Source organism: Sebastes umbrosus, chromosome 9, assembly GCF_015220745.1.
Source record: "Sebastes umbrosus isolate fSebUmb1 chromosome 9, fSebUmb1.pri, whole genome shotgun sequence".
Classification (NCBI taxonomy): domain Eukaryota; kingdom Metazoa; phylum Chordata; class Actinopteri; order Perciformes; family Sebastidae; genus Sebastes; species Sebastes umbrosus.
The window spans coordinates 18,588,326-18,615,749 of record NC_051277.1 but is presented as its reverse complement, the minus strand read 5'-3'; the positions used below and the strand labels follow the sequence as shown (position 1 = coordinate 18,615,749).

At 40.4% G+C, this 27,424-nt stretch overlaps 1 protein-coding gene across 4 annotated transcripts; it reads left to right on the top strand.

The window, feature by feature from the left end:
- Positions 1-1,348: 1,348 nt before the first annotated feature.
- Positions 1,349-26,347, top strand: si:dkeyp-115e12.6 (centromere protein F). 4 transcript variants are annotated; one of them, XM_037780276.1, is made up of 20 exons: positions 1,349-1,574; positions 5,996-6,089; positions 6,267-6,444; positions 6,717-6,913; positions 7,156-7,259; positions 7,566-7,633; positions 9,271-9,529; positions 12,507-12,700; positions 13,366-13,491; positions 13,671-13,799; positions 16,118-16,240; positions 17,483-17,618; positions 18,819-20,290; positions 21,346-21,699; positions 21,754-22,443; positions 23,356-23,636; positions 23,841-23,928; positions 24,502-25,102; positions 25,598-25,728; positions 26,152-26,347. In XM_037780276.1, the coding sequence occupies exons 3-19, from the start codon at positions 6,283-6,285 to the stop codon at positions 25,717-25,719; spliced, it is 5,106 nt and encodes a 1,701-aa protein (XP_037636204.1). In that variant the 5' UTR covers positions 1,349-1,574; positions 5,996-6,089; positions 6,267-6,282; the 3' UTR covers positions 25,720-25,728; positions 26,152-26,347. The 4 variants fall into 4 exon arrangements, 3 of the variants coding, with proteins under 3 accessions (XP_037636204.1, XP_037636203.1, XP_037636201.1); XR_005208208.1 differs by having other exon boundaries at positions 1,350-1,574; positions 21,346-22,443; positions 25,598-25,795; XM_037780275.1 differs by having other exon boundaries at positions 1,351-1,574; positions 7,569-7,633; positions 21,346-22,443.
- Positions 26,348-27,424: the final 1,077 nt, after the last annotated feature.

Genomic DNA, 27,424 nt, shown 5'->3' with positions numbered 1-27,424 from the left:
CTACTATGACAAGTCAAAATGACTGCTGTGAAAAGGCCCTCACCAAAAAGAAGTTTATTCAAGTGTGCTGTTAGTATTCTTCTTTTAAACTTAAAATAAGAGTATAATTTCAGTTTACTTTTTATGTCATAAAAATGGCGTATACTAACAAGTATACAGAAAAGTCTAAGTTTACTTGACTTATACTGACAAGTATACAGAAAAGTCTAAGTATACTTGACTTATACTGACAAGTATATAGAAAAGTCTAAGTATACTTGACTTATACTGACAAGTATATAGAAAAGTCTAAGTATACTTGACTTATACTGACAAGTATACAGAAAAGTCTAAGTATACTTGGCTCATACAGACAAGTATACAGAAAAGTCTATGTATACTTGGCTTATACTGACAAGTATACAGAAAAGTCTAAGTATACTTGGCTTATACTGACTAGTATACAGAGAAGTCTAAGTAAACTTAGCTTATAGGCCTACTGAAAAGTATACTTGGCTTGTTGTTGTGCCTACCTTTTGATAGAGTAGCCTATTAAAGTGTGTGAGTGTCCAGTACTTCTATTCTGAAGCATTGTTATAAGTTTGATGTGGGTTGATATGATTAACACAATATGTATGCACAGTATCAGAAGTAATAAAGGAAGTCTTGAAACTAGATTTTCACACACCCCAACCAAGAGAGGCCTTCAATTTCTGGTAATAAAGGACTTTATGTCAGTTCATAAGTGACAATAAAGGTTGCATTTTAAGACTACAGCCAATATGGCGGAGGCTCTGTGTTGTGACTGTGTAGTTATCTGAAAATATAAAGAGCCCCTTTTTATTTTCTATTAACTTATTTGTTTATTTAATTTATTATTACTTCCTCATTTTTCTATTAATATTGTTTGTTTTTTTGTTTTGTTTTTCCTTTCACTACTTATGTTCTTCGTATTTGCTTGTAAAAAAAAAAAAAAAAAAAAATGTGTGGTGGAAGTAGTGTCGCTAGAGGTCATCAGAGGTTCACAGCTTCGTCCACGGCTGCGTTCACGGGTCGTGTCTAGAAGTTAACCTGCAAATTGCGAAAAGCTCTCGCGAGACTTGCTCCCCGACGACCTATCCTAACCTTAATTATTCGAGGTCTGTGCCCTAAACTTAACTATTAGAGGTAAATATCAAACCTTAACCATTCCACATCAAAATCTAACCTTAACTTTTCCACATCAACGCCTAACTATAACAATCTCGCGAGAGTTTGTCTCAATTTGCTGGTTCCCTGCTAGACACGACCAACGAGGACTTTTCCAAACATTCCCCCTCTACGTCACTAACCCCCAACCCCGCCTCGTGCCACAACGACTCTGTATGTTTGTCAGCTGCACGAGAGAGAGAGAGAGGCGCGCGGCATCTCGTCTCAGATATGAACTCTGTCAGTTAGTGTCAGCCGTTAGGGTCGGTTCCGTTCAACAGCGACCGTGTGTCCCGGTCTCCGGTGTGTAGTGAAGAACCGGAGGCTGTTGTTACTATCAGAGCACCGTCACGGTTCTGTGTGTGCGTGTGAGCCTCCCCAGCGGCTGTAACTCTCTAAAGTGACTGGTAAGTAGCTTTGGGTTGTTAGCTCGTAGCATCAGAGCTATGGTTAGTTGCTAGGCACTAACCGCTGATGGAGCGAGCACTAACCGGCGGTAGAGAAGTCTGTCTGAACCGGTGAACCGGGTTTTTTTGTTCTAACTCACTGACCGTGTTCAGGCTGGACGTTTCATTGAAATTGAACTTTTTTTAGTTTTTTTGTTTGTAAGTTGCCAGTTGTTTCTTGGTGTGCTTGAACCTCGTGATCAGACGCTGGTACAGCACAGGCTAACTACTGATGGGAACTCCGGCTCTTTTTAGTGATCCAGATCATTTGGCTCAGCTCACCAAGAAGAGCCGGCACTTTCGGCTCCCAAACGGCTCTTCGTTTTACCACTTCTGCCTTTTATAATTCAGCCAAATTTAGCGCTGTTTTGACCTATGATTAGTATATGTGCACATATATCACTTAAAGGGACTGTTTGTAACCTTTTAAGTGTATAAATCACGTTCGCTGTCTCGCTCCACCTCTAGACGTGGATGCGCGCTCACTACGCACTGCAGGAGCGTTAGTAGCACTGAGAATATCTAATGAATGTACATTGGACGTTTGTGCAGAAATAAATGCTGCAGCTCCTCCAGACAGACAGAGGTTTTCCGTGTTTTGTGAAGTAGCGGGGCTCCGCAGCGAGTAACACTATCGTCTCCGACCGGGTGCCAGTGTCTCCCTGCGGGCTCAGTCAGTAGGCGATAACGTTTCTCTTCCTGCTTCAGCCCCTTGTGTCGCCTCACTGTTTTGAGCGATGCTCGTTCATGTCTATTTAGAGCGAGCAAGCGCGAACCCGACGCTGACTTTCGCTGACTTAACGGCCACAGGTGTTGCTGTTAACAAGCATTTCTGAAAGTTACAAATAGTCCCTTTTAAATTATTCAATATAATTACATTAAACCATATCATTTCCAGAATACCATAATTTGACATGCTGCTTCGTTTCCAACTGTCACTCATCTTGTCTGCTATTCGCGCACCGCACTCCTCTCTCTCTTTCTCTCCTCATCTCCCTCCTGCTATGTACCTCCACCCCTCCCTGCTTGATGGTATGATCCTTGTCTTTCATCACCTGATTGGTCGCATGGACGTCATTAACACAACATTCAGTCACAGTTAGTGCATGGAATGCCCATGGCGCGGAGCAGATCGTCCTATCATTCTACCTTGAATTAATAAAAAAAAAACAAAAAAAAACGTCTCTCGGACTGTAGCCGGCTCCTACCGTTCACTTAAAAGAGCCGGCTCAAAGAGCCGACTCGTTCGCGACCAACACATCACTACAGGCCAGGGTACAACTACTGGATCTCTGCCTCCTCCTCATGCTCCTCCTTTAATGAACCAGCTAAACCTGCTCTGATCTACTAACTAATTATAGTAAGAATGGTAGATAATCTGGTCTCTGCCTTTAGTTTGGTTAAAGGTGAGAGGGGTGGCAAACATACATCTTTAGATTCAACTTAGAGATGGGTAATAGTTATATTCTGTATGTGGGTGTCATGTAGCCAGGGAATGAAATTAGCACCTGCCAACTGTCAAATACAGGGTAAATGTTGGCTGTGGCAGGTAAAAAATTTCAGGCCACCTGCCACGATGGCAGAATCCTTATATTAAGAAATATTATTGTTAAAAGCATTTCCTAAATTAAAAATAGCCAGGGATTAAAGTTACATGATCCATATTTCTACTGTCTGTTACCATTGACTCAGTGTTTACTAGGGGTGGACGAAAATATTGAGTATTGCAATATTATGTTTTGTGATACTGTATCTATCGATTCTCAAAAACTCTGTATTGAATTCTAATTAATAGTTTACATGCAAAGATGAACTCAGTCAATACTTTATTTTATTTGCAAAGATATGCACCGTCTGTGATAAATGCAAATGTAGATCCTACAATTCCGATTGACTCAAACTGTATGCATATGGCGGTGTGTTTTTTATAGTATGACAGTTTTCCTAAAATTAGATTTTTAAAAAGGTCGCGATATATTGTCTACTTACAGTACCGCAATATATCGCAATATTTTTAAATCACAACCCCTGTATCATGATACGTATGTTATCGCCAGATTCTTGCCGATACACCGTCCTAGTGTTTACGATTCTAAAGCGTTCTAAATAGATTTCAGAAGTGGCAGACAAAACAATTGTGTGGCTAGTAGAAATGTTCAGTGACCTGCCACAGTGCCCATGTGAGGAAAACAAATCATTTTAGATCCTGCATGTAGCTAATAAAGAAAACTACCTCCTTTACTTATGAAGGTGACAGATCCTCCTAAAGGCATTAGTGTCAGGTACATAATATTCTTAAACAAACATGTTGTTTTAGGTTTTAAGCTAATCTATTGTTTGCATCTTGAACAATGGCATACAGCAGTTGTCTGTTATGTGATTATGTCTACAAGCTTGTACTTTCTCTTGTTCTTGGGGGAAAGAAACTATTCAATCAAGGTTGGAAATTAGCACCCGCTGGTAAAATATGCAAGTGGCTGCAAGACATTGGGAGAGAGCAACAGCAATGGCCACCTGCCAGAATCCAACAATGGATGATGCTAGTACATAGTGTGTTTCTTAGTTAAACCACTAGGTCTGGGGAACACCCTGTCTGTTTCTATCTTGATAAGTGACGCCCAAAGAAATACTTGGTCGACTCATAAGACACTAATCAGATTTTGTAGACTAATCTATTAGTTGATTTAATTGACAGAGTTTCTCCACAAAGAATTACACAAAAGCACCACTTTAAATCTTGTGTTTACTAGAGATGTGCTCATAAGTTTATCGGAAATAAGTCATTCAGCATGAAAAAAGCATAAAAAACGACTACTCGACTAAAGAAATCTTAGTTGACTAAGACCAAAACGACCAATTGATCAACTAATCAGCTAAGACAGGGCAGCCCTAAAAAACACTAATGACAACAACGGAAATATGTCCATGACTTTATTTTTCTGTCCCTGACAAAGTCAGATTTTTTATTTTATCAGTATATTTAAATTTTATTAAACTAGACTAAACCTTAAATAAATAGTTGATGATAGAAAATTAATCGGCTACATTTTCTTTGTGTGCATGTTTCGCCTTTATTGGACATATGAAGAGCGTAGTGGCAGACTGGAAACAGTGAGAGAGAGAGAGAGAGGTATGTCATGCAACAAAGGTCCCAGGCATGCACAGTAACCATTCAGCTGCCAAGGCGCTGCCATTGCCTATAATTGTGATAATTGTTTAATTAAGTCAATTATTCAGAAGAAGGCCAAACATTTTCTGGTACCAGCTTCTTAATATGAGGCTGCTTTTCTCTTTGTTATATCGTTGTAAATTGCGTTTTGAACTGATGTTCTGACAAAATAAGCAATGTGAGGATGTCAGCTTGGGCTTTGAGAAATTGTGACAGGGATTTTTTCACTATTTCCTGACATGTTATTGCTTAAACTATGAATTGATGAATAATTTTAAATAACTTATAGATTAATCAGTGATGAAATAATTGATAGTTTCAGCCCTAGACCAAATTAGGGTGGGAAATTGTCACCAGCCACCAGCCAAGTGCTGGTAAAATATTTAAATGGCAGTAGATTTCAGACACAAAATAATGATTTATGTGTTAGTGGTTGGTAGATGTTCACATCTTAAAAAGTTAATTTCCCACCCCGGAGAAAATGCAGCTTGTCAACCTAATGAAATCACACACTGACTTGGAAGAAGTCCCTCAAAAGTGTTATATTGTGCAGTCTTTGTAGTCACTCCAGGTGTCATAATGAGGTGAATATTTCACTAATACTCTGTTGAACTGAAGGATGTATTTCCGGCGCTTTTGTTATCAAGAACAGGTAAACAATACAGTGACACAATCTGTGAGCTATGACAGAAACTGTTTGGTGTTATGATGTTAATAGCCTTGAGGCTGGAGGGCATGTCAAAACTTTGGTCGGGCCATTTTCAATCAGGCTTTTCTTCATTCCAACACTCTCATTTTTATCTCTGCTTGTTGTGCATTTGTTGGTGTTAACCCACATATAAAGTGCTAGTAAATGCAGTGTTTGCAGATTTAACTTGTGATTTAAAATTTTAACAACATTTTCAGTTTTTATGTGAGCATATAACTGATGTTGCAGAAGTTTGAGAAGGGATTTATTTTCAACTTGAAGTGCTCTTGGAACATTGCAGGCAGTTTGTGTTGGAAAACACTGAGTCACAGCTGCCCAGCGGTGACAACCAGCGTCTCCCTGAGGGATCAAAGCCTTAGCAACATAAAATATTCAAGACAGGACACACAGCCACAGGCACCGATGATTGAAACATGTTTAGATACCTGTGGTGTGGATTGGATCGTCTGTCACAAGAGCTCCCTGCACCTTACTTAACAGGCCTGTACTTCCTCTTTGTTTCAGACTGTGTGTGTTGCTGGTTTCTTCCCTCCATCTACTGACTCCCATGGCTCCGGGAACTGTCTAATTCTGGATCTGTCAAGCAGGAATAGGACAGGTCAGCTAGCAGTTTGTCTCGAGGATGCATGCATTAACACAAATATCCATCCCAAGCCCTCATAAACCAAGTTACCTTTTTTTTCTGTCTTATAATGCAGGCAGACTAAAAACCCAGAAGTAAAACTTAACTTGTATTTGAGTTTTTGTGCTAATGTTATTTTCCAACTCCTGTCAGGCCCAGACAGAGAGAGATGAGCTGGGCTGAGGAAGACTGGACGGTGGGGCTCTCTGGACGGGTCCTGCAAAAGGTGAAGGAGCTGCAGGTCCATCAGGAGCGACTGTCCAGAGAAAACAAGCAGAAACAGCTGCAACTGGACAACATCCATACGAGCCTAGAAAAACAGACTGGGAAGGTACAAGCAGCCATGTTAAGAGCAACATCCAAGTCTCCATGTCAATACAGCACTATCATCTGGTGTGACCAAGACATTGTTTTTCTTCAACAACTGTATGAGCAATGCAGTTGAAACATGCAAGCTTAATATTATGTTGTATAAATATTTGCTAACATGTATAATCCTGCCATACTAACATAGTCAATCATCTTTGACAGGATTTCGTATTTTCAGTTTTTGTAATCCTTTAATATATACCTTTCCCTTCCTCTTCCTCCCACCCTGCTCAGTATGAGGAGGTCCGTGGGGAGCTCCATTGTGTGCAGAGGGAGCTCCAGAGTCTTCAAGAGGAGGCCAAGGCAGCAGTGACCAGCAGCAAGCGTCTGACTCAGGAGCTTCAGACCAAGCAGGCCCAAGTATGCTCTTTGGAGGGCCAGGTAGAAGCTGCTCGCACCTCCAACAACAAACTCACCCAGGATGTAAAAAGGTTAGGACCAGTGAAATGACATTCATAGATAGACACCAATACAAATTGCCCATTGTACTTTATTGTTTTTTCCAGTACTTTTCTAAAATATGGGCTTTGTTTGATTTTTAGATGTAATGAATCATTCTCATTTGGTTAATGGTGCCATATTAAAAGATAAATCCTTCGTCTATTTCATTGGACTTTCTTCCTGAACTTTCCTGAACTTTCTTTGCCCACACTGAACTCTTTCCTCCTGGCAGGCTGGAGGCAGAGCTGGAAAAGCTGCAAAACAGCAGCAGATCGGCAGATACCACTCTGTTTTCTACACCCTGCTGGAATACAACCTCGCCCTGGGAACACAATGGTACAGTCCTGTAACTTTACGACTGCTGTGTTTATTCCCTCTGGTGTTTTTTTAGCTTTTCATTAATGCAATGTATAGTGTGGCAAATTAAACGGAAAAACCACAAGACTCCCAAATGAACTGAGAGGTTATAAATAAACTCCCTCAGCTTCTGTCCTTTCCCAACCCTTCACTCTCTGAGGACTGATGTATTTATATTTCCTCTCTTGTCAGTAAACCATTTGGGTTCTTCACTGCTGTTTCTGTTCATCTTTGGTGATTAGCTGTAGGTGCCAAATCCAATCCATATGCTGTGTTTTTGCCCAGCAGGAAGCAGAAAGGAGGAGAGGCCAGGGCATAGAGATGAAGGACAGAGCTGGGCGCTTCACAGCCGAGTAAGTACCAGCATGTTTTTTATGCTATAGGCTAGTTCAAGATCAATGGATCTTAGCTTGAAGCTGGAGTTCTCCAGTTATAGGAATGCTGTCACTTCATGTCAGTTAAACAGAACTTCCTTAACAGCTGTTTTCATGGCTCATTGTCTAACAGCGAGGTACACTTTCTTTTCTGTGTTTTTCTTATTGTCAACCAATTCCATGGAAAGACCAAAACCAACAATGTCCGTCTCTCAATACTTTGTGACCTTCCTAACCTGTCTGTGGCTTTTAGGCTATATGTTCTTACTGAAGACATCAATCTTTAAAAAGTTACAAATAGTGATTCTTTAAAAAAAGCTCAATAATTTCCAGAAACAGCTGTTAGTTGTTAGTTAACAGCTGCACTGTAGTTTTTTAGCAAATGTTACTCAAATAGGAGTACATAATGTATTTGTTAAGGACTATTTTCAGCTCCGAATTTGGTGCACTAGTGAGTGTTTAGATAGCATAATTGCATATGCGGGTTTGACTTAAAATAAGCTACTGTGCCCATGTTCACCAAATTTTTTCCCCATAATAATTTATTAGGAGTAGCATCAGGTGTTCAGAAACATACAAATAGAGCACAAATGTAAATGATTGTCCCTCCATATTTTGGTATTTTTTCCCCGAAGCCCCCTCGTTCCCAATCCTTGCCCATTGCTGAAAGGCAAAACGGTTAAAGGATAAAGAACAAAAAGCAAAGTTAAATTAATAAAAAGAAAAAGAATATAAGATTAAAAAAGTAAATTAAAATAAAATGAATAATAAAAAATGAAGTACACATTGACAGTAATGATAATTATAGGATGAATCCCAAACTACAGATAAAATTGCAAAAAACTTTACCATGTACAAATGGACAGTTTAACTGTTAGTGGTCATTTCTGTTTACATAAATCAAACTTTATGATGTCATACAATTTTAGCTGATGGAGAGAAATACATTTCTTATGCCATAGGTCCATTAGTCTGCCCAAATACACTACGTCCATATAAAATTAAAACATACTACAAAAACTAGAAAATACAAGTTGTCTTAATCATACGGAAGCACGGTCAGTCGGTCAAAATAAGATAAGAGGGGCTGCCAGGTATAGCAATGTTCATCATAATGAAGGAACATATCACCCAGTGCAATGATGTGGCTCATTGATTGTTTGGAGGTCTATGGAACAGAGGAATACACTATATCAGGCTTTGGCTACAGAGACAGTATTTGGTAAGAGCAGATCAGATTATTGCTGGCTTTGTTCTTTTCATTGGTGATTTGATTACAGTAAGAAATATATAGAAAAGAAGGTTTTTCCTGCTTGTGCACTGCTAAACTCTAAAACACTTGTTTACAGGTCAAAATGAAGGAAAAAGTTGTTGTTTTTCTTATGTTCAGAAAGTGTTGTGTGTCACAATCACAAATATGTGGTGGGGCTGTACAGAGTCAATTTATACTCAGGAATCATGAACATAACAGCAATGAGTCATTCTTCAGTAAAATGCTGTTTAAGCCAAAGGGAAAGAGCTTGAACCCGGTTGTTTGTAAACTCTGCTAAAATGTTTTTTCTAGTTTGACGTCGTCCTTTTTCTCTTTATCCTTCCTTCTTTCCTCCATTCTGCAGCGCCTCCAGTTCTCCGAAGGGGGCTCAGCCTCATCACCACAACAACACAAGAACACACCCCAGCGTCATTCGTCCGACCAATCGGACACCTTCTCCACTCCCTTGGCTGCGTTTCCGTGGGAACGGGATGACTCGAGGCCAGCCGCCAGGAGACCATCCCCTATTTCTCCCCAAACACCCTGCGCTGATGTCATCAGTCAAGGCCAATCAAAGCCGAGGCTTTGTGGGAAGGAGATGGACCAGAGGACAGAAACAGATGGTGAGTCATGTCTAATGGTCACCATGGTAATGTGGCACGACTGGGTGTCGCCCATTAGTAGTCACAAAATAAAAACATACAGCTCAGCCTGGCAGCCTGTCTCCTAAAGCAGGATTAATTAAGTTATCTGATTAATGGTACTTGGGTAATGGTACTAGCATGAACTGAAGTAAGCAAAAGTTCTGCTGTCTGCTTTTTGAGTCAATCCCTTGATTTTATAATTTAGTCTCTAATATTGAATGCTTGTTCCCGCTCTGAAAGAGGGTTTTACAGAAACACTGTTACAGAAACACTTTTAGAAACACTGTCAGTACAAATAGGTTGTCAGATGCTGTTTACAACATTGTTGACCAACCTAATGTCAATAGGAAGGCTGTTCCAGAGTCTGGAGGCCACAGCAGCAAAAGCTCAGTCACAGCTAGGCTTGAATTTTTACTGAGAGATGGAGAGCAACCTGTTCAGAATAGCTTAGAGTTGACTGTTGCTTATAAGCTAAGGTGTGATTTTGGAAGGCTGGTGTTACTTTATATTTTGTTTATGGTCTATTGCCATCAAATCCCAAGAAAAGAGAAAAAACAATAATGTGTTAGTCTTCCCCACCTTTTCTGTCGGTCTCACCCCAAATTTGTTTGCTACTGAAAACTGAAATCTTTATAAATGGGTCACAGATGTACAGTATAGCTTCCTTAAAAAAAAAAAATGCTCAGTAAGTTCCTAAAATAACTGGGCAGTATTTTTTAGCAAATGCTACTCAATCAGAAGCAAATCGTGCATGGCCCAATCCCAATGTCCCCCCTAAGGCCTTAAGCCCTGAACCCTCAAGGACTTAACGGACATCACCTGGTAAATGGTTGAGTGTGAGAGGCTGCAAGGCCTTGAAATGGTATAAATATGAAAGGGACAGCACTTTGCGGCGACATATTGCGTTACCTTGACGATGCCAATTGTGGGTTTTTATTTTACGTCTATTTGAACGTCTTCTAGGCTCTTGCCTTACGAGACCGGAGGTAACTTTCAAAAAATCAATTTACCTGTTTTTGTCAAACTTCATTAAGCAAAATTAAAAGAAATGGTTGATGAATAAACCAGGTGTGTAATATTGTCTAATGCTTGTTTTCCTCTGATTTTTATGTATCATCTTAAATCCTTAATTTTAATGTTTCTGTGCACATTTAAATATGCCTGGTTGAATACCCATGTGCCGTCCTCTTTGTTTACCTTTTTTTTACGCCTTTGGGCTTCCCCTATTAACTGTGATAACCCTGTGTTTAAGTCACAGTGCTATGATTTATGGGTAATTGCCTCAGGCAAAGTCTGCAGAAATGCAGACTGACGGAGAGTATTCATAAAGGGCTCAAAATGTCTGTGAGAGAGCCCTTAAGGACTTGATGATTTGACAGTGGGACAGCCCTAAACCCTCAAGGACTTTGCAGGAACATGCCTCAAAGTGTGGACATCGGGATTGGGCCCATTTGTTGGGGATGAAGGGCTAAATGAGCTACAATGCTTCAATTTTCTTTTTTAATCGTTTTTGTACAATAATAGAGGTCTTTGGCAGAAGAATAAGCTATGTCAGGCTTTGGCAACACAGTCAATACTTGTTGGTAGAACCAATTCATTGTTGCTTTTTAATGGGATTTGTTGACAGTAAGAAAAATAGATAGCATAGCTATTCATAAAGTTAAAAAAAATGGGCTCAAATTTTCATATTTAAATCAAGACTGATACACTGACAGTTATTCAGCAATTGTGTCACTGGATTGTAGTTGTTATCGTGATCTTGAACTGAGCAATAAGGCCAAATTATGAGCTCTGATGGGACTACCTCAACAAAATCTCATGTACTTTGTATAACCTCAACAACACTTGTTACATAAGAGGTTGTGTGGAAATCACTGGCTCAGCCAGAGACTCCTCTGTTTGCTCCCAGGCCAGCTTCATGATGTACAGTGGCTGTTAGTACATTTTATAACTGTGATATAACACTCCTCTTTCTCTCTTGTGTTTTTTTCAGAGGAGGAAGGGGAGGTGAACGTTCAATGTGAAACAATAAATGCTTCTTTTAGCTGCTAGGACACCGAGGGTGGGGGGGGTGGGGCAGTGTTTACATTAGGTGTGCTTGTTCGCTGGCTTTTTGCTGCTTTGTTTTTTATAATGCTCCTCTCCACTGTAATCATTGAAGTCACACATACAGTATATACGTTGCAGGATTTTATTCAGATTTGCATCATAATGGGCTTGTATTTTGGTAAATGTAAATAGAAAACAACAGTAAGTCATTTTTAGATTAGAAGTACTGAACAACAAGTTGTTATCACAATTATATCTGTAAAAGATGAATATATACTAACAGATTTCACAACAGATGGTGAAAACAGTACAAGAGAAGATGGTGATGTTAATAATAATTAGTTATAATTTAATAATAATAATTAGTTATGATAATCAATAGTTTTGTTATTATTATTGTAGGTACTTCATTGTGTAGTAGCTCTTCATTTAAACAAGTTGAAGAGTGTTGTAAAATTAAAGGAACAGGAAAAAGATACAGGACATCATAGTGGACATGACATTGATTTCACCCCTGGCTTTGGAAATCAACAGCGTGACATCCACAGGCTTTGTGAAAGTATCATACAGAGTTACAACAGCTGTGGTCATCAATGAGCCAGTCTGTATGGATTGACCCCATTTGTGAACTGTGTGTTGCTGCTGTGTCGTTGACTGTTGGTGGCCGTTTGTTAAAAAAAACAATGTAGGTGCAATATGTTCACCAACATTTTATCCCTCAAGAGTTGATTATCCTAATGTACTTTTTCTTAGTCCACCCCTAAGTCCTTCATGGATGGTTTCAAACTGTGTTGAAATTTTTATTTCTGTTAAAAATTCTGTTTAAAATTGTCTTTGTGGTGTACTTCAAATGTGTTCAGGTGAGCTTATTAACAGTGTGTCTCTGTGCGTCTGGTCCATCCCCCAGCATCTTTATCAGAAGTATGGAGTCGTGTGGCTGCTCTGGAAGAGGAGCTGCGTGCGAAGGCCGGGACATTGAAGTCTATTCAGAGCGAAATGGTGCAAAACAAGAAGGAGCTCGGCGCCCGGGAGCTCAGCCTCCAAAAAGCCCGCGACGAGCTTAGCCAGGCACACGCACGCACGGCCCAGGAGAGTGAACGGGTAAAAACACCCACTATAGACACAGCAGATATAACTGGTGATACGACTATTACTACTACTGAAAACAAATGTTTCATCATTGCTAATGTTCATTATTTCCCGCAAGCCCTGTTGTTGTTTTTTTTCACAAAATGGGTGTTGCCCTCATTTGTCAAAATATTTCTCTGTGATTTTCTTGAAAATAACAAATGTTGGAAATATTTTACTTGTTACACAATCAGTTATTGCTGGAAAAACAGTGTCCTTGTTATGTTCTGTGATGTACCAACAATCCAGCTGATATTTTGTGAAATCTAACCTTTTGGCAAACAGTGTATAATGCCGAGGAGAGGCTGCCAATTCTTCCATTGTCTCGTTTGTTCAGAGTAACTATGCTCAGCTCTCAAAGTGTTAATGCTTTCCTGATGTTAGAATGTCAAATGCAGAAACCCTTATCAGCATTGCAAGATAAAAACAAGGTGAACGAAATGAAAATAATTTAACAAATATGTTAAAACACCACACCACATAAAAGCAAGTCGATTAAACAGGTTTAGAGAAGTGACATACAAAGACACAAACAAGCCCACAAATTTGACCATTTACATCCACAGGGTACCCACTAATGTCCTCCAAAGTTGTCTTATTGTCAATTTTAAGGAGAACATGTTGTGTTTGTGTGGCAGGTGTCAGGAGCTGAGCAAAAGCTGAAGCAGCTACTAGAAGAGCTGAAGTGTCAGAGGCAAAATGCAGAGAGCAGCCGACTGCAACACCAACAACGCTCTAAAGAGCTGGAGAAACAACATCAGAGGGTGAGATGGGTGATAGAGACACATGAATGATTGAGAGAAATAAAAGAAGACGCTTGGAGAAACAGCTAAAGGAAGGGAAGCCAGAGAAAATTTCAAATTTGTGTCCAACTTGCTTTTTGTTTCATTAAACTTGAAGATAGTGGCTCAGATTTTGTTGTGTGTGTGTGTGTTGCCTCCAGGATTTGACAGAGCTTCAGAAGGAGAGGCAGACTCTGGAGAAGCAGCATCAGCAGGAGGTGAATAAGCTAAACCAGGAGCTCCAGCAGGCCAGGACACTCCACAATGCCCTGCAGGCCCAGGCTGACAAGGTAAATAGACACACACAAGGTACATACTGTGCATGCACAAATTCATACACATGAATAAGGCCAACAAGCCTACTGATATGCCTTTTCATACAAATACATTTACCAAAATAAATCCTTTAATTCAGATCTGTATCAACACTGGAAACTGTGGACCAAAATGTACATATTCTTTATATTTTGGTTCACATGTCTGCTCTGTTTTTTCAGCTATTTCTTGTTTCTCTTTCCTGCTTTCTCTGTCTCTCTCCCTTCTCCTCTCTCTCCCTCTCTCTTTCTCCTGGGACTTGTATTATTTAACCCAAAGGTCAATAAACTTATCTCGCTTCTTCTCCCACGCTTGCTTCTTGCCCTTGTTGTTTCACTCTCTTGCCCTCTGTGTCTCTGTTTTCTTGTTTTTTTTTTTCCCCCACCCGCTGTCCTCTCCGCTTCGTCCTCCTCTCCTCTCGGTTTCTCCCCAGTGGAAAGGTTGAGCAGCGAAGGTAATGACCGTGTGACGACGTTTGACGCTGCAGAATGCTTTGGTTATGGAAGCGTGAAACAAACTCATAACTTGTGTGTGAGAAATAGTCAAGAGTTCGTAGTAAGCGAGGCGTGAAGGCATGAGGGTGGGGATAGATGGAAGATTTGTGTGAAGGTGTGTCGAGGCAAGTTGCATGAATGTAGAGATGGAGGAGTGTGTTTGTGGTTGAAGACATGGTGTTGTAATTTCTTTTTCTTTTTATTTGGATTTCCTTTATGTGACGGAATGCAGTGGTATTTATCTTTTATCAGCAGAACAATAATTCAAATTTTTATCTCGACACAAGGGTGAGCCTGTTGACGTATTAAAAAAAGTCTTAACAATGAGCATTCATTCTACCCACACATTAAGCCCTTTGTAAACCACACAGATGTTATCTTGTTATATCTGACAAGGCTACAGAGAGTAAACACACAATAGAGGCACAGTGTGGGTCGGATCAAATCAACTGCTGATAGTGCATATTTCCTGTGACCCAAGTGACCAACATACAAAGCTCTTTGTGGAATTTTTTGTTCACAATTTTTTTAAGTTTGCACATGCGTGCACTTTCAGTCATAAGTAACCCATAGAATTTCAAGATGTTTCTCTTTTAGATATTTGAATGCAGTAAATGACTGAATCATACATATAACTTTAAAAGCATATTACAGCCTTGTTGTGTGCTGAAGGAACATTTGCAAATTCGTTTTAACGCCACTAATTTCTTTAACGCATTAACGCAATCGATCTTTTGGAGGTTGTAGCGGGCTCAGTTTTAAAGCTAGACTGAAGATACTGGCATCATATGAAACTAGAAAAATCTAAGAAATCCATTGGTACCAACCATGTCATACTAGCTTGTCGTGAAGGAGGTTAGATAACACACTTTTGGCGAGGAAAAACAGTCATGGCCATTTTCAAAGGGGTCCCTATTGGTACCCACCAGTCTCCCCTTTACAGACATGCCCACTTTATGATAATCACATGCAGTTTTAGGCAAGTCATAGTCAAGTCAGCACACTGACACACTGACAGCTGTTGTTGCCTGTTGGGCTTGAGTTTGCCATGTTATGATTTCAGCATGTTTTTTTTGCTAAATGCAGTACCTGTGAGGGTTTCTGTTGTTAATTGATTTCCAATAATAAATATATACATATATTTGCATAAAGCAAGCATATTTGCCCACTCCCATGTTGATAAGAGTTTTAAATATTTGACAAATCTCCCTTTTAAGGTTAATTTTGAACAGATAAAAAAATGTGTGATTAATTTGCAATTAATCGCGATTAATCACTTGACAATCATGTGATTAATTACGATTAAATATTTTAATCGATTGACAGCCCTAGTATATTGCCATTTCCAACATGACATGAAGGTAGCATAAGACACAAGAGTAATTAATCTAAAAGGCTGTAGAAAGTAACCCATTTGCTGGATTTGTAAATGTAACAGGAAAAGCACTCTACAGTAACGCTGCCTTTAACACTGTTCACGTCTACCACAACATTTCATATGAGCACTGGTGGGAAGCCGGTCAGCTTGTTAAGTCTCCATCACTTTCCCCAGAGAGGTAGACCTTAGACACAGCTATTACGCTCGTTATTGATCACTGATTGCTCTCCTGCTTCCTGTTCCCTTCACTGGTCCTGATTCCTGCGCCTACAACAACAGCAGCCATTATTTCTTTATATCTTCTTTTTTTGTTTTAACCTCCTACCTTCCTTTTTTTTCGTATATCCTTTCCCTCCAGTCTTCTTTGATTTCATTTTCTCTGTTTTTTAATCAGCTACTGAGTCATAATATCCTCTATCAGCTGTCTCTACAGAAACAGGCGTTGGACAAAGAGTTAGACACTCTGAAGGAGAAACTAAAGTGGACGGAGGGACAGCTGCAGGAGAGCCAGAAGAAGGAGGCACAGACACAAGCCAAACTGACGGTAACACACGCACACATGCACAAACGCACACACGCATGCGCTAGTGATGGTCCTGAGTCTAGTGAGTCTCACTTTATTTAATAATTCATTAGCTGAGCAGTGGGTATATAATGAACTCCATACATTTTTAAACAACATCTTAATGTGCCATATGTCAGTCTAAGATGAGTGAACTGTAAATAAATTATAAGTTAATTGTGGCTTCTTCAATCATCCAGCTGCATTATTATGTTTAATAAAGATGTAGCATTAGAGAGCATTTCACAGAGCTAAAAAGATTAGTTGTAATTGATCAATGATTTCTTAAATCGCCTCCCCTGCCTGTCAGTCACTATGGCAAGGAATGAACCTTCATATCCTACTGGACTAAAAAAAACAAAAAACAAATGTGCTATTCCTAATATTGGATCAGGATTGTGAACAGCTGAACTTGCCTTAAAATTATTAGACCAAAGCTCGGTACAGCCACACTGCAGAAGACATTTAACACTGCAGAGTAGTTTGTTTGTGGCAGTTCATGACATGTATTCCAGCTTGCAACATCAGCATTAATGCTGTCTTTATCTGTGGCTTGTTTGTCTGTGCTTTGTTACTATTGTGACACTGTGTTTACATGTAGCTCTCAATGCATACCTTTCACAAGGTTTCTTATTTGGAAGTCCTGCTGCAGAAATACAAACATCCCAGTGGTCAGGACCTAGCAAAAGTGGTCCAAGGAAGGAAAACCGGTGAACCGGCGACAGGGTCAGACCCAAGGCTCATTGATGCACGTGGGGAGCGAAGGCTGGCCCGTGTTGTCCGATCCAATAGAAGAGCTACTGTAGCTCAAATTGCTGAAAAAGTTAATGCTGGTTCCGATAGAAAGGTGTCAGAACACACAGTGCATCGCACTTTGTTGCGTAGACCGCAGACCGGTCAGGGTGCCCATGCTGTCCTAATGTTAGGGCTGATCGGTGTTTATCAAAGGGAGACTTTCGGCAAGAATTATACATTCTTCTTAAATAGTTATCAGTGGCTTAGTTTTAAACTGATCATGAGAAATTAGGGATGTACATACATCTGGTAGACTTATTGTAAAGACGCTGATGTAGAGGTTTTAATGTAAAATATTTCAAAATTTTGTCTCAAAACAGCCCATTGTTATGGATAATAAAGGTTCTACTGTGAACTGAGCGCTGAGAACAATCCGACCATTTGACTGGATTCAATCCACCTTATTTGTGTTTTGTATCCTCTCATTAGGAAGCGCTGCGTGAGGCGGAGGGTGTGGCGGTGAGTCTGGAGCAGAGCAGGAAGAGAGAGCGAGCTCTGGAGGAGGAGGGGAGGAGACTGGCAGAGGAGCGAGCTGACGCCCTTCGTCTCCTCAAGGAACTGCAGGGTGAGGAGCAAGCTGTGGGTGGGGGAGAGGACAAATACTTGAGATTTATCAGTCATATGATATGTACTGATGGGGAGATCTACAGGGAGGTCAGAGGTCAGGAGTTGGTAGGGATTCAGTGTCTTGCTTGCTATACTTGATGACACAGACTTGAATCAGTGTACTCCGGATGCCGGCCTGTTGATTAATTTGGAATTTTGTAAAGGAAAAATATGACATATGCCATGTTAATTCCCCTCTAACACTGAAGTCTCTTATCCCAATGCTGCTCCCTGCTGGTCAATGATATGCCTTCCATTTTCTCTCAAATCAAAACACAGTTAACTAATCCAGTAATGCACGTGTTCATTAAAAAAAAATAGAGATACGCTCTGTCTTTACTGCTTTTCCTCGTGCCTATTATTTCTTAGTGCACTGGTTCCCAACCTGGGGCTCCGACCCCCATTAGGGGTCAGCAAAACTTCACAGGGGGTCTTGAGGCCTTCATGATTTTAAATGCAGGTTCATTTACCCCATTTACCATTAGGGGTGTAAGAAAACTAAAATATACAGTTGGCCTATATCTCAGCATTCCATTAATTTCTGTGAAGAAAACTAAATTAAATTGTTATTTCTAAAGTTTGGATTATTATTTAAGATATAAACAGTTATATTTAGATTCACAGAGCCTTCCCTCTGCATTCCTGCATTAGAAAAATACGCAGTTAAAACAACAAAAGACCTAATTGAGCAATGGCCAAGCGTCAGGGAGAAGAAAATACTGAATATGTAAAAAGAAAATAAGCCTATTAAGTATTTATGATTGTTAAAAACTCCCCCCAAAAATACATAATACTGAGAATTGTATTAAAAGTTCATAAAAACAACAGGAAAAGTAATCTCTAATGCAATATTCACAGGAAATAATCTGCTCAAAATTCATCCAAATCGCTTTACACAAACTTCCTGCAGTTATTGTGTTCATTATTTGGGTTAATAGTACAGTTTATCAGTTGTTCTGTACTGTTATTGTTATGCATTGAATATAATATTAAATATTGATAAAGTAGTCACTTAGTCAGGGGTTGTCAGTTTACCCAATGATAGAAAAGAGGTCCCTTAAGGAAAAAGGTTGGAAACCACTGTCTTATTGTATGTCTTAAAAAAGGTTAAAAAACATCTTTTATTTTGTTGTTTGTATTTCTTTCCTTTTAACTCCAGAACAAAAAGCTGTCCCAGCACCCCCTCTACAACCTGTCCAGTTCTGCCCTGTCGGACAGAGTTTCTCCCCTCAACCTTCTTACTCTCCTCATTCTCGACCATCAACTCACATCAAGAGGCCCAACGCCACCACCCTAGCTGAGCAGAAGAGGGATGAGGACATGGATGTGGATAAGAGAAGGGCAGAGATTGCAGCATCTTACCCCTCTGACAGAGAGCCAGGAGAAGGCATCGACTCAGAACACATCGCTGACCTTATCTCCCCAGACTCTGAGTTTTTATTAAAGGGAGGACACGAGGAGGATAACAAAAGTAGAAATGAGGCGATAGAGGGTGACAGCTCTGGGACAAACAAGCACTCCACATTTGATCAAATACTCTCTAGTTCCTCTCACTCTGCTGCTGGTACGCCCACCAACACCTCTGTGGATGGGGATCGTTGCAGGCTTTCCTCTCTCAAGGCCTCTGAAGACCTCAAGAGAGAAAACGCCACACTGCGTTCAGATTTACACGATGCACGCGAAGAACTGCAGAAACGACTTGAGGACCTGGAAGCCCAACGACGGGCCGAGACAGAAGCCAGGACACGACTCAAACAACTCGGCCGCAAACGTGCCAGCCAGGCTGTGGAGAAGGACGAGCAGGGCAAGGAATTGAAGGCACAGCTGGAGAGTGAGAGGGCTGAGACAGAGAGGTTGAAGAAGGCCATGGCTGCTCTGGAGACAGAGATGAAGAGAGGAAGCGAGGAAAGAGAACGGAAGGAGAGAGAGGAGCAGGAGGAGGAGAAAAACAAAGCACTAGAGGACCGGGAGAGTGAAATGATAGAACTTAACATCCAGCTAAAGAAACATCTAGCAGAGGTGAAAGCCCAGCTGGCTGTAGAACGAGAAGAGAGACAGAGAGAGGAAGAGGAGAGGAACCAAATAACAAACACAGACATAGATGTAAAGAAAGAGCTGAGCACAAAAATGGAACATCTTAAAGCTGAATTGGAAGAACTGAAGCGCAGCAGAGAAGAAGACTCATCTGGAGAGGAGAAACTCTCAGTTGCCAACAGCCCGCTGACGTACCTAACTCTCCATGATGATGAGCTCAACTCCAACATCATTTGCTTCGACAACAAGCTCCCCTCTTCGCCAGAGCAGCACCTCCTCTTCTGCCAGTCCACCAACCAACGCAACATGCTTGTATCTCAGGCCACAGCAGATCTCATCCAGGAAGCGCGAACATTGATAGATCCTGAACGCTCACCTCTGTCAAATGAGGGACAAACAGGTGGAGAGGCCTCTGACCTGGAAGACTACAGACAAAACTCTCTGTTAGGATCTTCCCTGTCACTTTCTGACCTCCAGAACGTTGAGCCTGCCTCTTCAGAGCTGACAAAAGAGGTAGAGCACCTGCAGAAGGAGAATACAAAGGAGACAGAACGTGCTAACCAGTACCAGGTTAAACTGGAGGCCCTGCAGAACCAGGTAAGTAGTGGTGGATATACAGTGCAGTGCATTAAGTTTGTCCAGCCACAGCAAAACAATTTATATTGATAACACACAAAGAAAACTATTTTATATACTAAATCACACTTGCTAAACTAAAAACACTTGCATTTAGGGATGAACAATTTTGAAAAAAAAATCGAATTGCGACTATTTTGACTGATATTGGAATTGTGTTATGATTTGTGACATTGGAAGGAATGATCATTTTTGCACAATTATTCTTGAAATTAAAATGATTATGGTGTGATTTTTGCGGGGATCTGTACCAACAAAGATGTTTTATTGAGTCTGTAGAATATGATGTGTAAACCTGGACATATAAAAGAAGTTAGCCACTCGATGGTGCTGCAGTAGAGTAGAGTAGAGCAGAGTAGAGTAGAGCAGAGTAGAGTAGGGTAGAGCTTTAATGCCCCCAGGGGGCTTACAGACAGCAGTCAATACAAAAAAAAAAGAAAAGTATAGTCAGCAATGAATAAAAACACAATAGGTACAAAAAACGATACAACTACACACCTAATTTTCCCCATAACTACCTGAGAAACTAGGGGACCATGTCAAATTGCATATTGTTTAAAAACCCAACAGCTGATGGAATAAAACATTTCATATATATGTTATCTGCCACCTAAGGAAGTAAACTTCCGTCCTGATGGGAGCAAATACAGCTCTTTGTGTAAACGACACTGGGAGTCCAGTAAGATGACCTGAGTTTCCTGTGAGGCCCTGACTTACAGGTGGCAAAGATCCTTAAAATTTACTACAGTGACTTAACTGCATGCATTCACATTCTTCCAAGTAGAATTTAGTTTTATAGGTTGAGATTACCAAATCAACAGATACTAGCAAATATTCAATCTGACTGACTGAAGGAAGCATATAACTTTTTCAACAGACATTCTTTGGTTTCCCTTTTTTTTTAAATGTGCTGCGTAGCTGTTCTTAAAACACAATAAAGCTCTGGCTGCTGTGGCTTATTACCCGTTTCTCTCAACATTTTCTCTATTCTTCTGTCCTTTTGATTTTCTTCTCAGGTGACACGTCAGACAAAGCAGCTAACCATGGCCTTTGAGAAGCAGAGTCAGCACATCTCTGGACTTCTAGCTGAGCTGCAAGAGAAGGAGAGGGCCCTCCTCAGCCAGGGAGAGGAACTGCAGCGCTACAAGCAAGAGCTGGCTGCACCCAAAGCCGAAAAAGAGGGAGAGGAGGAGATGACGGTCAAAGAGGTGGAGGATGGAGAACAAAAAGAAGAGACACAAGAGGAGATGACGGTCAAAGAGGTGGAGGAAGGAGGACAAAAAGAAGAGACACAAGAGGAGATGACGGTCAAAGAGGTGGAGGATGGAGGACAAAAAGAAGAGACACAAGAGGAGATGACGATCAAAGAGGTGGAGGATGGAGAACAAAATGAAGAGACACAAGAGGAGATGACGGTCAAAGAGGTGGAGGATGGAGAACAAAAAGAAGAGACACAAGATGAGAGGCCGGTGGAGATCTCAGGGCTTCAGTCAAACCAGGAAAATGAGTGTGCTGTCACCGTACTCACTACAAACTCACTGGCAGAAGGTGACTCCAATGTACAGAGAGACGCAGGTCAACTAAAGGTTGTGAAATCTGATGCTGAAAGACCCACAGCTATTATTGACAAATCAGACAATGAAGCCCTACGGTCAGGGGAACAGCATCTAGGCTCTCAGGTCAAGACTCAGAGTAACCATAACTCTGCTTGTGTGAAACGTGAGATGGAGTGCAGTCAAGATGGAGGAATGGCAGATGTGGTTGCAGAACTGCTCGCTCTCCGACAGGAGAATCAGCTGCTGAAACAAAGAAAAGAGGGCTTGACTGTCTCAGACGCCAGGACCCCAGCATTACACACTGACAGCGAAAACCAAGAAGACCCAATCAAGCAAAGCCAAAACACAGGAAATGCTGCTCTGTCCTGCTTCGCGGAGCTGAGGTCACCTAGTTTGCTGAATGACGTCACCACTGACGCACGGCAGTCACCGCTGCAGGATGTGAAGAGGAGGGAAGATGAAGGAGGAGATTTAGAAAAGGAAGATGGGAAGACTACGGGGACTGAGGAAGAGCTGGATTTAGTGTCTGAGTTTCACATCAATCGCCTACAGCAACAGGTAGTGACAGTGCACTACTTCCTAATATCACAACAAAGTCTCACTTAAGGTTGTTAAGTTAATCACATAGACAGGAAAATTAAATATATAACGGAGTTTGTGATGTAGATGTTGGTAATAGGGCTGCAGCTATCGATTATTTTAGTAAAAAAGTTTTCTGCCAATTATTCTATCGATTAATCAAGTAATCGGATAAAAAAATACCGTTGCTTTATTAAGGAGCAATAGTAAATATACAAAAGAGAAAATAAGACGAGTTTCTTAAAATGAACAACCAATTGGTTTCCTTTTTAGAAAGATCTACATTTTTATTGCTTAAATTGTATACAATAATATTATCTAAGTGCCATATTACATTCTGGGTTTTAAATAAAATATTCTGAAATGCAAAAAAATAAATAAATATAATAATAATAATAATAATAATTTCAAATGACTTTAAAAAGGTACACATCTTATGGGCTACTCCTGATACTATAACCTAACTATAACTGATCGAACTGTGATGATGTGTTCGAATTTAAAATTGATATTTTTGATTAATTAATATTCAGGGATCTTGCTTCCTGTGTGCTCTCATTACACGTTTCTCCTCTCTGCCGTGTTGTGGGATTAAACAAAACCTCAATGTCATAATCGAATTACTCAAGTTCCTCGAGGAATCGTTTCAGCCCTAGTTGGTAGTCTTCACTGGGAAACTAGATACATGTCCTATCTTTGAAATGAATGGATGCACAGTATAAGTAAAGGATAACATGAATATAATTTATTTTCCAGCAACAAAAACATTTTTCCCATTCTGAATTACTGTGTAAAGATCGACTTGTATATTGCGCTTATCTTTTTCCAAAGTGAGTTTTATTTGGGATGTGTGTTTGATTCAGTCTGTCCTGTCCTTCCCCTCCTGTCCAGGTGGAGGAGCTGCAGATGAGGCTACGAGCTCTCTCTGCGGAGACCCAGCAGCAGGCCGAGGAGCTTGTTATGTGGAGACTGGCCTCCCAAACAGCCCCAACATTTGACCAGTTCCTTCCCAACACAGACAACATGTCTGAGACCCAGGACCAGGTCTCTGCTGTCAGACAGTCCCAGTCCATCCAGCAAGAGAGCCCTGGTAATGTGACAGTCGTCAGAGAAGATGAGTTATTCCTCTCCTGCTTCTCCAACAAACTGCAGGGCCGCATGTTGTTCTCCAGGTAACACACTCATACCAGGGCTGGAGAAGCGATGACAAATATGGCAATAACATTACATTATTACATTTAAAGCTTGTGTTAAATGCTGTATGTAAGATGATTATGTATACATGTACAGTTTAATGTATTGTCTGTATATAGGCTTCTATTGTCTTCTTTTGTGTATGCTTTGAATTAACTTTTTTGTTCTTGTTTTATCACAAGACTTCAGCACAGCAACCTCCCTGAACCAAAGAGTCTCCATCCCTCTAAAAAGACTGCAGCTCTTCAGGAATACAATCAGACTGTCCAGGTGATTTTTCTTTTAATCATCCCTCCCTTACATACCAGACCATTTTATGTGTTTTAGGCTCTTTATATCAAGGTTTTATAAAATATTTTAGTAGAAATCCCTTAGTGGCTATATAAATGCAGTCCATTTAGAAGGAGTTACAACTGAATTAGTTTTTCCAGTGAAGCTTAATTTTATAGGTCTGTAATTTACTAAGAATTTCCTCAGAAGTTTATTGGAAATAACTGACATTTGGTGCAAATTATAGAGAAAACAGAGACAGGTTTGAATTGGTACACTTGAAATTAAATAATTCCAGGTCACTGCAGTGTAACCCACACATAAACATGTGAAATATGTCTTCAGGGAAGTATACAATTCAACATGTATGGAGAATGTTTTCAATGATGAATGAATAATGACAACAAAAAAACTGTTCTTTCAAGGAAATTGTTATTTTATAATTGATTTCTCAAAACACCTGTCTGTCCTCAGTACTTGTCTTTGCTAGGGAAAATAAAGAATTATTGGCCACACATCTTTGTTTGCATGTAAGATTAGGCCTTTAATTGTTATGTGTTTTTCTTTACTCAGGAATCTGAAAAGGAAAACCACGAGATCAGCCTCTTGCCTCAGTCAAATACCTGTCAAACACAACACAAAGAGAAGAGAGACACTGTTATCCAAATATCATCTGAGAAAACGGGTCAACCACATGCCACCAAAGAATCACACAAAGTCTCAAAACCAAAGCAGACCAGATCAGCTGAGTGTGACACGGGGAATTCTGAGGTCACACCAGAGGCTTCCAAAGCAACCAATGAAATAAACACAACCAATGATCCCTCGGACAGAGATCTCAGGACAGAAATGAAAAGTGTCAGCAGTCAAACAGAGGAGAGTTTGTATCCTTGCAGTGCTCGATTAACCTCTGAACTCCGCTGTTCATACACACAGACTGAGGAGGAGGAGGAGGAGGAGGAAGAAGAGTTAGTGGAATCCCCTCCTGTCTCTCCTTTCCTATCACCTGAGGGTGCAGAGGTAGGAGACAGAGTGTTGTTTTCGGGTTCCTTCCCCATACCGGCTGACCCGGCCCGTCTGGCTGAACGAATCCGCCGTAACAGGACGCAGCTGTCAGCCGCCTTTGACGACACAGAGTATGAACCCTATGGGCTGCCGGAGGTCGTCATGAAAGGTAACTTTGTAAGATTGTGGGGTGAAAAAAATGAAAATTGACACTCTAAAACATCAGACTTGTGTAACTTTAGGTTTGTGTAGAATTGCGTAAACACAATTGATACAAAATCCTTGCAAAGAAGCATCATGTCTTCAGTCTACGTGCAGAAGTGTCTTTCCCAAAATGTTAGAATATTTGTTTAATTAACAAAATTTTTAACAGGAGATATGTGGATTGCCATGCTGGCAAACAAAGTAAAAGTGCAGAGGATTCAATATGAATTCATTTGGCAATCGCCATTAAAATTAGAGCCCTGTCGTAGTATCATTAATAGTTATTATGGTTGCAGTCTCTGTGTATCTGAATCTTGGTTGTGACTTTCTGACCCTGTAATGTACAGACAACCGATGTTCCTTCTGATAAAGATGTTTTCTCTCTGCACTTTCTCTCTTCATCTGCTGTCCCCTAATCCTCTTATTTATTCCTCTGTCTCCTCCTCTTTCCATCCTGCAGGTTTTGCTGACATCCCCAGTGGTCCTTCATGTCCGTACATTGTGAGAAGAGGTTTGTTAGGGACAACTGCCGTACCTGTCCCTCAGAAAGACACGAAACAGGAGGAGGAGGAGACTGATTAAAACACACAGGTAACCTCAAGAGACACTCAGAAAACTGCTGCAGATTTTATGTCTCGAGAACTAAGAAATGCAAAAGGCATGTTGAGTAATAATAAGTTAACTTTACATACAATTTCTGAATAGAAAAAGACCAAAACTAACATTGTGCTAGTTTTCTTCTCTGTAGTTTCCCACTTTTTTCCCAAAATAATAATTAGTTGCCGCCCTAGTACCCATGTTCATTATTGTTTTTTGTATTTTGATAGGATTTGTTGAAAATATGAAAAATTAAGAATATCACCTGACTTATCCTTTCAAATAGTCACTCGTCTCCACAAAATTCAAGTGAAAATATTGTCTTTGTTTAATTATTAGTGTTTGCTTTTTTATTTGGTTAAGATCTATCCTAAAATATAGTCTTACATTTGCATGTTTTGGAATACTGGTTGACAGATTTGGTGGAAAGAAGTGATCGCTCTGGCTTGACGATGGACCTCAGTGATGGACGACAGCAGCTATACAGGGACACTCCAGTCACCAGCAACCAGTTTAGAAAGTGCTGCTATCACGCATGGACTTCTGTATGTGTGTGCAGGTAACTGGGCCTGCACTGGCAGAATAAACACTCACTGTGGATAAAATGTCTTAATGATCACTAGTTTATCCTCTGATTGCTGCGTGGAAGCTTTCCATCACAATGCTGTCACATCACACTCACCTGTATATTTAGGTACAGAGGTAATGATTTAGTGATGTTTGTTGATGTTTATTTGAAGTTTACAACCACTTTTCCAAAGGGACTGTTTAGTTTTTAGTGCCTCAGCACAGCAGCGTTAACTTATGGGGTTAGCTTCAGCCTACTTTGAATGAAACAGTGCCTAGTTGATGCTTTTCTAAACAAGTGCTTGTCAAGATATGTTTGACCTGTTTTCCAAAAGGGTGAAGCCAAGAGTGGCCTGTTGTGAAAATGTGATATGTTTTTTTTTCTCCTTTTTAATTGAGGTGGCTTATTTATGAACACTTGAATGTGTTTTAGTAGAAGGCCGGTGTTTACAAAAATTGTGTGAAAGCGTAGTGAGCGTGTGTGTGAGACGTTAGCTGTGAATATGGACATGTGTGTCCTCATCTTGACGTTACTGTTTGTATATGTGTGTGTGTGTGTGTGTGTGTGTGTGTGTGTGTGTGTGTGTGTGCGTGTGTGTGTGTGTGTGTGAAGGAGAGAGAGAGAGAGAGAGAGAGAGAGAGGGGCGAGCAGGTCTATGACTCAGTCTAACCTGTGTTGGTTTCCGCTCCATGTATGGTGATGCACACTGCGCTCCCTCTCTCCTCCTTCTGCTGCTTCGCTTCTCTGTCTTATACTAACGAGCACTCAGTGGTTGAATTTACCAAAAACTAATCATTTGAAGCTTTATTTTATTAGGAGAGCATACACATAAATTAAGTTGGTTTATTTTATTTGATCAGATATAATTTATTTGAGTGATGTGACAGATGTTCTCGATAGATTTTGGTTCTTGCACATTTGTTACTGTGCCATAGACAACAGTAGCCCACATGTACTGTATGTACACTGTAGATTTTGTAGATACGTTTGGAGTTGATGTACAGTTTGTATTATGCCCTATAACAGAGGATCTCACCACTTTGCTTGCTTACAAGGTTTGACCAGTACGTTAAAGGATAGGTTCACATTTTTTCAAGTCTATCTTAAAACTATACACACATG